Below are 13386 nucleotides of genomic sequence, written 5' to 3' on the forward strand. Positions count from 1 at the left end.
TGTGGTCGTCTATTTTGTTTATATATAGCCAGTTTTGTTTTAAGATGTGTTTGAAATTGAGGTTGAGTAATTGTAAATTAAAAATTACAACATTAAAGTATTTAATAAACACTAACTATTGTATTTTAAAAGTTATATTAATATTTTTTTTAACTTATATAATAAAAAATTTATTATATTTTTAATATTTTTATTAAATTTTTTATTTATTATATATTATTAATTTTTTTTTTATAATGATAATTTTTTTTTTAACAACAACTGTTAAACTACAATACCTTAATCTCAATAAGAACGTTAGAACAATTGAGCCAGTGGGCTGCTGATTCAGATGTTTTCATCCAACGAAGTTCTCCCAATTGACAACCTGTTCGCTGGGCCCGAGATCTTACACTTAATCCATTCACATGCCACGTGTCCAGGCGTACAATTACGGTGCGGTCACGTCTCTCTACAAACAAAATCTTGAACCATCTAGCGCACAATATAAGTCAAACACAAACAGATCAAACGGCTATGTCTACACTCTTTCTCCATTACCATCGATCGATCACACCATTAACACCGCAGGCGCCAAAACCTCACTCTAACTCGTCCTCTGCCCACCAATAGTCCAATACCCCTCCAAAGAAAATAATAATAATAATAATAAAATAAAATAAAAAATAATATACCATTTAATTAAAAAATCAAATTGTATTAATAATTTTGTTAATTTATTTTATATCCGTTTTGTCGCTGCACAGTGTTTCAGTTCGATTTTGAAATGGAGAGAGGCATGGAGCTTCAAAATACAGTGAAAGAAGCCCTAAACGCACTGTATCATCACCCGGACGATGCGGTGCGTATGCAAGCCGATCGATGGTTGCAAGATTTTCAACACACCATCGATGCTTGGCAGGTACCTTATACCTTTCACAATCTTTCTCATTTATTTCTTCGCAACAAATTCAAATTTACGTTGATTGATAGCGCTTACTACTTTAAGCTCTCTTCAACTTCAGTTCAATTATATATTATCGTTTATTTGGTTATTATATTTTTTTTATAATTTTTTCATTTGCGTTTCTTTTTCTGGCAAGATTTGATCAGTCAGTTGTATTTGGATATTGAAGAGTCTTAAGTTCCAATTGCATGGCTATTGAAGAATTTTTAGGGTTTTGTATGAATTTTGAGTGTGCTAAAAATAGTATGCTTACCTTTTGTCTTTATCATAGCGGAAGCACTTAAATTCGTTGGTTATTAGAATTAGTTGTGAATTGAGCTTTGCATTGTTTCTCCTTCTCTCCCTGTTGCTCTTGCTGTAAATTTTAGTACACATTTTATGGTCTGCTTTTTGTTTTTGTTTTTGTTTTTGTTTTTTTTCCCATCATGAGATGGCAAATACATTCATCTGTTTTAATTTTATGCAACTTTAGGTTGCTGATAATTTGCTTCATGATGCCACTAGCAATCTGGAAACATTGATCTTTTGTTCTCAGACGCTTAGAAGCAAGGTAACTGCATTTATTATTTTTTGTTTTTAATTTATTCTCGTTTCATGATTATATGTACACTTGGGTGCTTTACAATTCTTCAGTTCTATTCTCTTTGGAAGATGTTAACGCTGACGTAGGACTAAAGCAACAAAACCTTTTCTGGCATGTCATCTTATTTATCATTATATTTGCTGTTAATAGTGAAGATTTTGATGCCTTTCAGATTTGATTCATAGGTACAACGAGATGTAGAAGAGCTACCTTCTGAAGCTGTTCGTGGATTACAGGATTCCTTAAACGTGAGTATGCGTGGATAATACTTCTAAAAGCTCGGGTTTATATTTTGTTGGCAATATTTGTTACTTGAATATACAATTTCCTTATCTGTTTATGGGCCACAGAAACTGAATTTCTTACTGTGATTTGGTCATTGCATTACAAGGATTTTATAAAGCATCATGTTGCGCATTCATTGATGGAAGATGTTCTGAAATTGTTCATTTTTTATAAATCAAAAAAGTTTACATGTTGCTTGATATTTTAATAGTTGCATTTATCAAATGCAAGAAGAATGAGTTTCTTAGGAAATGTGAGATCCTGTTTATGTTCAGATGTTGATTATTTGTTCCTTAATGGCATGCTATTTTAAATGCAGACGTTATTGAAAAAGTTTCATAAAGGGCCCCCTAAAGTCAGGACTCAGGTATTTTTCTTAGAGTTGATATTTTTATAAAGCTGTTCGTGGCTCTGGCTGTACTGTATACTAGAAGAATTAGCTCACCTCTTTGGTTTTGTAGATTAGCATTGCGGTTGCTGCTTTGGCTGTACACATTTCTGCCGAAGATTGGGGAGGTGGTGGTATTGTTAACTGGCTTCGGGATGAGATGAATTCTCATCCAGAATTTGTACCTGGATTTTTGGAGCTACTTACAGTCTTGCCTGAGGTATCTATAAACCACCTGCTGGAGATAGATTCTTCAAAATGCATTTTGTTTCCTTCTCCCTTTTTGTGATTGCACAGTCCATACATGGTTTGCTTCACCAAATAGCAACTAATGTAAAACTTGTGACAAACTGGCCCTGGTAAAATTGATTTTCATGAGAGAACTTTTAATTTGATAAAAATTCTGATATTGCTGTATGATGCAAGAATTCAACATGCAATTTCTCTTTTAAACTTGGCAAGTGTAAAATCATGTGGAGCGCCTTATTAATCTGTTTTAAAAATTGATATTTCTGAATACTGGCCAAGATGAATCAATCTTAATGAATTTGATTATTAGGAGTTACTGTTTTTGAGGACACTGTTGATCCTATCAAATGCTGACTGATTTAGAGCACCGCTTTAGAGCACTTAATCAGGATGGCTTCATGTATTTAGTATGAACATGTGAATCGTTACCTTTTTCCATGGAAGATGACATATAACTACATAACTGTTTTGTTAGCATGGAGAATATTTCTGTACTACCTAATGTCATTTTCCCCTTCTGTTTGTTTTTGCATCAGGAAGTTTCCAACTACAAGATAGCAGCCCGTCCAGAAAGACGTCGCCAATTTGAAAAAGAGCTGACTTCTCAGATGGAGGTTGCTCTTAGTACATTGACTGCTTGTTTGCATATTAATGAACTCAAGGAGCAGGTAAAAACATTTCTTCGGATGATGCGGTTTGCAACTGAGTTCATATGGTTATTATTAAAGAAAGTTTCGCTTCTTAATTTTTGTGTTTGATTAGTGTGCTGTTGAAAATATTTAGATGGGTTCTGTTTATTGAAGTGGTGGAAAGTATGAAAAGGGAGTCATTCATTTTAAAAGTCAAGTCCACTGATAGTATGCCTCCATTATTTTGTTTTTTTAATTGGGTACTCTTCAAATGAGGGCCCAATGTTGCCTAAGTTTCACTAAAATTAACTAGTTTTTATTAGACGTCATCGGGGAATATCTAGATTATGAATTCAAAATGCAAATCCTTCAACTGAATATGTCATCTTTTTGTTTTTAGAGTTCTTTCTTAGCCTTAAAATTTTATAGCTGAATAGCAAAAGTGATATGGTGCAGAAAAGGCAGCACCATTGAGACAATAATCATGGTTCTATTGTAGCAGTTGGTAACTATCGGTGGCATGGCATAGATTGTCTTCTAAAACTGTAAAAATTGTATTTACTAGCTCTTTAGCTATTCTTTTCAGTGGTTCACTTCTGGAAATTTTAATTTTCAACCAGGACTTATAAAACTTTGGCATTGTCATTCCCAATGTAATAGATATATGCATCATTATATAAAATAAAATAGAAAGAACAAAAAAATTGAAAGTTCCTCTTTTAAGTTTTTCATCAGGTGGCTTTTTGATCATTTCATCTTTTGATTGGTTTCCCAGGTTCTTGAGGCATTTGCATCTTGGCTTCGCTTGAAGCATAGGTAAGTATTTTGGACCTTATGTTTTGTGGGGGGGATGAATTATCCAAGTCATTTTTCTTGGTTGCTAGCATTCCCTTTATTCAGGGAATTGTTTTGTGTTAGACATGTATTTCTATTTATTTTGATTGTTGTTTTGCGTTACTTCCCGACTAGATGTTTAGATGTTTTGGCAGTTATATTTTATCCATCTAGGGAATTATCCTTGAATGGTTTGAACCAGAAACAGGGAATTGTTTAGTGCATTAGAAATGTTTTGGCAGTTATACAGTCTCACCCCATAAAGATGGTGGGTGGAATAGGTGTATGAAGAGTTTCATCTGTTAAAGGATTGCTGATCTATTGTTGCTTGCGGCTAATTTATAAAGCTTGTTTCTGTTAATACCCTAATTCCTGTTTGGTTACTTGCTTTTAAACTGTGGCCAAAATGTTTGACCTTACCAATTTGCCCTCTTTATAGGGAATAATCTATGATATGGAAATTCATGGAACTTATTTTTGGTTTCAGGATCCCTGGATCTGTGCTGGCCTCTCATCCATTGGTGCTGACAGCTCTCTCAAGTTTGCATTCTGAGATACTTTCTGAGGCATCTGTTAATGGTATTACTTGTGGGACAAACTAATGTTCTTAGCTTGGTGTGATCAACACTTTTTTCTTTTTTAAATTTTCCGAGTCTTTGCCAATGAAGTGCAGCAAATTTGGAGATGGAAAAGTCTTGGATTTAGTTCTTACCATTAATTAATTACTTTTCCTTTTCGTCTTTGCAGTCATTTCTGAATTGATACACTACTCAGCAGCTGGAAGTTCTGGTGGTGCCACTGTAAACATGCCCTTAATTCAAGTAATTGTGCCTCAAATTATGAGTCTAAAGGCACATCTTACAGATTCGTCAAAGGTATGCTTTATTTTGTCTTTCTGGGGCTCATTATATCTAGCTTTTGTGTGTGTGTGTGTGTGTACACGCGGGCGCGCGTGTGTATGTATATATATAAAGGTGGGTGAAGCCCAAATCAATTTTTCAACCCTCTACCTTCCTAGGATCCGAACTCGGTTGGCCAGCCAAATAATTCTGCTTGACTCAGTCAGGCCTGTCGGGCTCATTATATCCACCATATGACCATGTCTGAGGCCCTGAGTTATTGAATAACACTATCTACATCCGGCTAGGAAAACAATATTGCTTCAGTCTATTTGAATTTACTTTTTTTTGTGTTGGGGTTAGGGTAGGCCTTGAATTGCAAAGACGACATGATACCACCTGTTCACGCTAACCTGGATCAAGTTTGAAGCACGTTTAGTTGTGGTTGTTTCTTAGAATTCATCAAGTTCAAGGAATTTTTTTTTTTTTTAATTTTGTACATTTCAGAAGATATGGAATGTTGCGCTTGCAATATATAAGGGAAACCAAAGATAATGGGAGCAATTAAAATTACCTATATGATTGTCTTCTTGTTTATTGTTGGTTCTCTTAGGGTTTTCTAAGTGCTCGATATTGTTGTCTTAATTTCTATTTATCTGCAAAAGTTTGAGATAATGCATTAGTGCCTACCAGTAAAAGTAATTGCAATTTGATACAGTATTTTGTTTGCTACTGATACTTTCAGGATGAGGAAGATGTGAAAGCCATTGATCGATTATTTGCTGACATGGGTGATTCATATGTTGAACTGATTGCAACTGGTATAGATTATTTTAATATCTTTGAGACTCTTAAAGATTTTGCATACTTTTCCTTCTTGTGGCTTGTACTCTAATTAATTCATATTTCTCCAGGTTAGATGAGTTAGGTTGTTTTACTATGATCACCTTCTGTCATTGATAACTTTCTTTTTACAGGTTCTGATGAATCAATGCTGATAGTACATGCATTGTTGGAAGTTGCTTCACACCCAGAATATGATATCGCTTCAATGACTTTTAACTTTTGGCACAGTCTTCAGGTTATTCTGACAAAAAGGTGAAACCTTCATGGCTTAACCAAGATAGATGGTTTTCTTTTCCTCCATGAAGCTCTTAACATAAAAATTCTAGTGTACCAGGGATTCCTATATCTCATTTGGTAATGAGGCATCTGCTGAAGCTGAGAGAAGTAGAAGGTTTCAGGTTTTTCGTTCAGCCTATGAGTCTCTTGTATCCTTGGTGAGTATGCTGATTAAGTTCATAAGTTCAATTTCTAATGTATCAACCTTAAATTTCTGCAAATATTTTTTGCACGGGCCTATGTTTCAAGAGAGAGACTTGGGCACTTCTGGTGCTATTCACTCTTCCACTAAATTCTTACCATGTATGTGTGTCTATTTAAAACAATCACATATGATTTATCTGGCAAAACCTTCTTTCAAGAAAATGGCAGTCTGGATTTCTAGATATTTGATGCAATTATTGTTAATGCTGACATTTTCCAACAATGCCAGTACTTGCATCATCATCACCATCATCATTATTATTTGAATTAAGTACTTGCAATAGTTTGGTTAGGTTACATTCTTGATAACTAGAAAATAAAATAAAATAAAATAAAGGTTATCACTACTGTTGTTGATAATTGTGTCAACCTCTGTCTGTGTTCCTGCCAAGAATTGATTAATACTCTCCTTATGACTTATTTCTCCGACTGGAAGAATCAGCTGCATGGAATTCTTATTGGCCAATACTTCTGACTGCTATGGTTCTGCTTCACAGGTTAGCTTCCGAGTTCAATATCCCCAAGATTATCAAGACCTTTCTTTGGAGGACCTCAAGGAATTTAAACACACTAGATATGGTAATTATCCAAATTTGGTGTAATAAAGTGAAAGATAAAGTTTATTCAGCTATTAGCATTTATCTATAGGACCTTTCAACCAATACTTTCTGATTGCTTTAGTAAATAAAAATTAGGTATTTGGCATCTTCTTTGGATTGTTCTCCTTCTGAAAGGAAAAAGATTACATTACTAGTTCCTCCAAGTTATGCATGTTATATGTTCCTTTTCTTTAGAGCATAAAATAAGCAGAGGGTGTTTGATTATTCCTATATTTTTCTTGAAAGAATGTTTGGTGGGAGCTGAGGCTTGCTTATCAGTGGAACCCGTGTATATTTTCTTTCTCATATCTTTCTAATAGAAGTGAACAAAAGATAATTAAGTAATTTGATTTTTTGGTCCTCATTCAGTGCCATCAACTGAGTGATTTGTTTCTCCATGTTGAAATGGTATTCTCTATCTTTTCTCCTTTTCCATGTGATTTAGTCACAGTTATCTTTTGAATGTGAAGGTTGTTCATCTGCCTCTTCTTTTATATTTTCATCTTGATGAGACCTGGCGTGTTGCTCTTCTTCAACGCTAACGGAATCTGTGATGTTGATAGCTGTTGCGGATGTCCTAATCGATGCAGCATCAGTTTTAGGTGGTGATGCGACGCTGAAAATTCTGTACATAAAGTTTGTTGAGGTGTGTTTTATTTACTTTGCTGCTGGATTATTGAGTTTGTAGTCAAGCATTTTGTTGGCAAAGGAAGGCAGAGGGAAAAAGAAGGGGGGGGGGGGGAGAATAGAACTTTGTAGCTCCTTGTTCTCTGTATGATTTTGTAGAAGATGGAAGAGCAGATGTGTTATTTACTATTCCAAATTGTCATTTCTTTCCCTCTGTTTTCTTATTTATGATTCTTCTATCATCCTTAAGAAAAAAATCTTTTCTTTTTTCTTTCCTTGTTAATCCTGTTTTATGTTATCATTATGTTTGTTTTTTGGTATAACATCTTATTTTGTGGTCTGAGTACATCCTTTTGAATTGATAAAGGGTGTAGCATGCTGTGGAAATAAACATAATGAATGGCGTCCAGCAGAAGCTGCTTTATTTTGTATCCGTGCTATATCTACTTATGTATCAGTTGTTGAAGCTGAAGTCATGCCCCAGGTTTGCCCCAAGTTCCTTCTCATGATTCTTTTTTTTTTATTAAAAAAAAAAATTCTTCCTGGTGATGTGATGCTAGGCTGCTCTTGCTGGTTAGGGCATGGCCATGTTGGCATGTTGCTCAATTTTGATTCACATTTTTTTCTCAACATATTTATAATGTATGATATTATGAAATTTACCCCATTGCATTGCAGCTTGATAAGTGTTCTTGTGTTTTGATGACTTAAAATTCAGTGAGCCCCTTGTTTGGTTTGCTATAACTAATTGAGTGTTTTGCATTGTAAATTATTATAATATGAAGTTTCTCTTTACTTTTTCTAACTTTGCATTGATTTTTTTTTTTAAATTAAATCTCTGTTTGTTTGAAACTAAAAGAAATTATTGTCTTCTAAACTTCTATGCTTTACACAGGTTATGGCTTTGCTTCCGAAACTTCCTCAACAACCCCAACTGCTCCAGACTGGTATTCCATATGTGAAATTTCTTACCTTTTAATTTATTTATTTTAGGAAGAGGGCCACTGGTGATGGTCTAGAGTAGAGATGGTGGAACATCGTTCCTGAGGCAGTAGTAGATGATTTTTAAACATGGTGTTCAGCTTCTAACCATGCAATAGTTGTTATTGAATCTTATCATTTGTTGCTGATATGTCATCTGTTTACCTCTTATCCTCAGTTTGTTTAACCATTGGAGCATATTCAAAATGGTTTGATGCTGCATCAAGTGATCCATCTATATTGGCTTCAGTCCTCAGCATTCTCACAAGTGGCATGAGCACATCTGAAGATACGGCTGCAGCTGCAGCTTTGGCTTTTAGACACATTTGTGATGGTATGTAATATATTTGATCAGAAAATTTTGTTTGTTTACCAACTGTTTTCAAACCAACGCAGCCCCGCCTCCTACCTCTCTTCAAATCCCCCGGGGGGGTTGGTGTTTGGGGTTGGAAATACGGTTGCTTTGATTTAAATGCCATTGGTTCCTCATAGGTGAAATGAATGGGTTACTTGTGCATGTGACAACAAAGAACTTATCAAGAAGATGATGTTATTTTATTATGGACAAACTTTTATTTGCAACCTGTAATGCATTGAGTTTCTTATCTTCAGACTCGAGTGATCTTATTAACATAGATTGTTCATGGCTCTGCCATGAGGACACTCTTAAATTAAAGTTCTATCTGATAAATAGGAGTGTATGGGTTGAAATCTTCCAACCTTAATGTTATGTGGGCATCAGTGGGTCAAATCATATGAAACCAAGAGGTCAAAGGTTCAAATGCTGTTGGGGTCACCTAGCTAGGAACACGACGCATAATGGTTTCTGCTTAGAAGTAGTTATGGTTTTGAACATTGTATGCTGAGGGTTTTATGGATTACCAAAAGAATAATGGGCAACATAGTAGTAGAAAGCCTCGGAAGAATGAATAAATTTTGGTTCACATCATGGAAATTTTTAAGATCCTTGTTCGGTTTGTGGTTGAAGGTGTGTTTGAGAGAGGGAATGGGGTGGATCGTTTAAATTTTGACTCATCCAGTTTATGGATATGCACATCTTGGAAATGTTTGGTGATTATGATATATCCTCTATGGTCTTATATGTTTGATATTTTTCCGCATTATTGTTCAATTTCAATGCTGTTATTGACATGTGTTTTCTTTTGGCTGTCTTTACAACATATACCTTTCTAATTTATATTTGTTTTTTCAGTTGTTATATTCACTTCAATTATTATTTCTTTGTTTATTCAGTCACATATTATTACTGATGATGATTGTGTATTTATAGTGTATCAAGTAAATTGTAATGATTCATATTCAACTTGTAGATTGCCGGAAAAAGCTCTGTGGATACTTGGATGGCCTCTATAATGTATACCGCACAGCAGTTAATGGGGAAGGTAGTTTGAAAGTTTCTGCCGAGGACTCGTTGCATCTAGTTGAAGCCTTAAGGTAATTTTGTTGCCCAAGGCCAAAAATGATCACTGCTGCACAAGATGGAATTAAGTTCTGGATAAATGACTTGCTTAATTTCTTTAAATTTATTTTTGCAGCATGGTTATTACAGAACTTCGTCAAGATGATGCTAAGAAGGCTCTTGAGATGTTATGCTTGCCCGTTGTTACGCCATTACAGGTTAGTTCTGTTTCAATCGGTTTTGTGAGCTTTATTTTCTCATTAATGATACAATAGATTTATCATCCAACAAGCAGGAAATTATCAATCAAGGACCAGAAATATTGCAGAAGAAACATCCTCGTGACTTAACCGTTCATATCGATAGATTCGCTTACATTTTTAGGTATAGTTCAGTTCTGTCTTATACTGCTTCAATGTATTCAAATGTTCTGAATCTACAACTGCACTCAATTTTAGGTATGTAAATCATCCTGAAGCAGTGGCAGATGCAATACAAAGGCTTTGGCCCATATTCAAAGCTATATTTGATATGTGAGTTTCGTAACCTTCTGGTAACTAGAAAATCTTGAATTCACAATTGACTGTTGTCTAATCTCTCTTGAATATGTCTGGTGCAGTCGTGCTTGGGACATGCGAACAATGGAGTCTCTTTGTCGAGCTTGCAAATATGCTGTGAGTTAAATTAAACTTGTTCGAAATTTAGTAGTTAAAGTGCCTAAGTATAGCTTTCTTCTATATTAGTTAGGTGAATTTATGAATCTGATCATGAAGTAGTCTTGTACATGGTTGCATGGGAAATTAATAATCAAATTGACATTTTGATAGTGATGCTATAGATCTGTGTGCTAAGTTTCCTAATAATTTCTCAATTCTCTGTCTGTTGAGTTTTTTAGTCCCTCCATTGTACAACTTCCTCATGAGTGCTTTCAGTCTCCATGCATTATGCTTTCATGCCTTTCTCTGTTGTCTCTTTATTCTGATGTGTGAGATTATGAGCTTGCTACAACTTTGCATGTCTGCGAATTAAATGTGATTTACCAGATTTCTCTTGCCTGTAATGTCTTCTGCTGCATACCTATTCTTGTGTATTACTGATTCTCTATAGTGATGATCTAGATGTTGGTGTATGTGAGTCAAAGGGTAATTCTCCAACAGTATGCGTGGCAGCTTTTACAGTTTTACATAATTTTCAGTCAGTGGGAAGTAGTCTGCCTTATTAGGATCTTCTCAGTTTGCCTAATAATAAAATATGGCCTGAAAGGAATTTTTTTTTTTAATTTAATAATATCTTGGAACTACATCCTCCCACTTTGGTTGATTATAAGATACAATTTCTGTGCCAAGTTGTTTGAAATTTAAAGTTGGTAAAATTTGCAGTTTTAAGGGAGGATTGTTGCTATTACATGGTTCACATGAACTGTAGTCACAAATTTGTGTGTATTAAGGTGATAATACTGGTTGATGTTTTCATTAGGTGAGAACTTCCAAAAGGTTTATGGGCATCACAATAGGAGCCATTCTGGAGGAGATTCAAGGCTTATATCAACAACATCAACAGCCATGCTTCCTTTATCTCTCCAGTGAAGTTATAAAGGTGGTCTTCCCTCCTGAAGTATTAGCATTAATATTCTAATTTCCTTTTCTATTTTAAACTTGAGCAGTTGCATATTTTGGGTGGCAGATATTTGGTTCTGACCCGTCTTGTGCAAGTTACTTGCATAATTTGATAGAAGCTCTTTTCAAGCGCACTACATGTCTTCTCACTAGTATTGAGGTGCGAGTTTAATTTTATAAATGTTGTATTGTCTTCTTTCCTGGAGTGGCCTCTAGTTCTCTTGCAACTTGATAATAAACCCTGCAGGAGTTCACTTCGAGACCAGATGTTGCAGATGATTGTTTCTTGTTGGCATCCAGATGCATTCGCTATTGTCCTCAACTCTTTATCCCATCTTCTGTATTTCCATCCTTAGTAGATTGCTCAATGATTGGGATCACAGTACAGCATAGGTTAGCTTCTCTCTCTCTCTCTCTCTTTCTCTTTGTGTGTGGTTACTTATATTGAGCAGCATAAGATTTTTTTGAATTTGTGGATAGATGTGATGGTTTGGATCATTTTGTGTACATATAAATGTTGTTTATTAACAAGCAAGGAGGAAGAGTTAAAAATGACCATTAAAAAATTAATGCATTAGTCCATTATATATTTTGCTTGGCAATCAAGTTAGTTTGGTGTTTACTTGTGTATCAAAGGACATTGGCAACAATAAAAATGGAATAATATGTTAAGAAATGATTTGATAACATAATTATATAGTTCAGCCTCTGAATAAAGTTGGATTGGAAATCTAAAAACATCAGTATCTGTGGCTTCAGCACATTTTAATTATTTACTTTGGACACAGAAACACTGTGGCATAGCAGCATATGCACATTGCATTGTGCTCGCAGACCTTATTGCTTATCTAATTGCATATGATATGCAACACATGGCTGCTTGCACAAGGTTTAGCTATAGTGCATCTGTGTCCTATGGGTTGTTTTCTCCAATCTTCCCATTTATATATTTTATTTTTCCTTCTTCTGTGGCCTTCATTAATTATTTGGTTCTTATTTGCCTTACAAGCACAATAGAGAGTTAATGTAATTATTTGGTTCTTATTTGCCTTACAAGCACAATAGAGAGTTAATGTGGTACATTTTGTTTAAGTTTTCCGTTTTTTCATTTTTTTTTTTTAATTCTCATTTGTTTGCAGAGAAGCTTCCAATTCCATATTGACATTCTTGTCCGATATCTTTGATCTTGCAAAATCTTGCAAAGGAGAAGAATTCTTATCTGTAAGGGATAGTGTCATTATTCCTCGAGGTGCTAGCATAACCAGAATTTTAATTGCCTCCTTAACAGGAGCTCTCCCAAGTTCTCGACTAGAAACGGTAGGTCCTATTTGTCCTCACTCCTAAGACATTATTGCAATGTGCGTGGTTAACATGGTGAATTACTACCATTTTTTTTTTTCCTCCTGGCTTGTATAAGATTGGATTTTCATGGATTGTTCTTACACAGGTAACTTATGCACTGCTAGCTCTAACTCGGGCATATGGTGTGCGATCGTTAGAGTGGGCCAAGGAGAGTGTTTCATTGATCCCATTGACAGCATTAGCAGAAGTTGAACGTTCAAGATTTTTACAGGCATTGTCGGAGGCAGCATCTGGGGTTGATGTCAACGCCACGATGGCTCCCGTTGAAGAGTTGTCTGATGTTTGTCGCCGTAATAGAACGGTTCAAGAGATTGTCCAAGGAGCATTGAAACCGCTTGAATTGAATAGGGTCCTTGTATTATAGTGGAAAAGCAAGGAAGGGGCTGTTTTGCTAAGGCCCTGTCAGTTATATGAACTACTTTGTTTGTGTATTAATTATAGTTATTGGTAGTTGTGCATCAATTTTCATTCTCCAATTTTTTCTTAGGAGAATCTTGGCGTATGTATTGGGTGGGACTTGGGGAGAGAATTAGGTGATTGTTGTATCTTCATTGTCCGAGTGATTTCTACTACTGCATTGGCTTCAATTCTTTTTGGGGTAAATTTTCAGGTATAGATTTGTAATTTTCGTTTGTAATGGAAAAGTATTATTTTTTTATTTTTCTTTTTCAATGTGGTTCACGGCTTTCACTTCTTTGTTTA

At 35.1% G+C, this 13386-nt stretch overlaps 1 protein-coding gene across 4 annotated transcripts; it reads left to right on the forward strand.

Annotated features, from left to right (window-relative positions):
• Window positions 1–548: 548 nt before the first annotated feature.
• On the forward strand, window positions 549–13386 carry LOC18049477 (transportin MOS14). 4 transcript variants are annotated; one of them, XM_024188022.1, is made up of 27 exons: window positions 551–901; window positions 1419–1496; window positions 1715–1777; window positions 2134–2181; window positions 2276–2422; window positions 2988–3119; window positions 3856–3896; window positions 4402–4493; window positions 4662–4789; window positions 5499–5574; window positions 5731–5851; window positions 5934–6033; window positions 6577–6658; window positions 7191–7324; window positions 7673–7789; window positions 8201–8252; window positions 8465–8620; window positions 9618–9741; window positions 9843–9924; window positions 10002–10090; window positions 10165–10239; window positions 10326–10380; window positions 11183–11302; window positions 11390–11482; window positions 11570–11715; window positions 12462–12639; window positions 12770–13386. In XM_024188022.1, exons 1-27 carry the CDS (start codon window positions 767–769, stop codon window positions 13046–13048), a joined length of 2943 nt encoding a protein of 980 aa, XP_024043790.1. In that variant the 5' UTR covers window positions 551–766; the 3' UTR covers window positions 13049–13386. The 4 variants fall into 4 exon arrangements, with proteins under 4 accessions (XP_024043791.1, XP_024043790.1, XP_006439714.2 ...); XM_006439651.2 differs by having other exon boundaries at window positions 7242–7324; XM_024188023.1 differs by lacking the exon at window positions 12770–13386 and having other exon boundaries at window positions 549–901; window positions 11589–11715; window positions 12462–12549.

Source organism: Citrus clementina, unplaced genomic scaffold, assembly GCF_000493195.1.
Source record: "Citrus clementina cultivar Clemenules unplaced genomic scaffold, Citrus_clementina_v1.0 scaffold_3, whole genome shotgun sequence".
In the NCBI taxonomy this organism is placed as follows: Eukaryota; Viridiplantae; Streptophyta; class Magnoliopsida; order Sapindales; family Rutaceae; genus Citrus; species Citrus x clementina.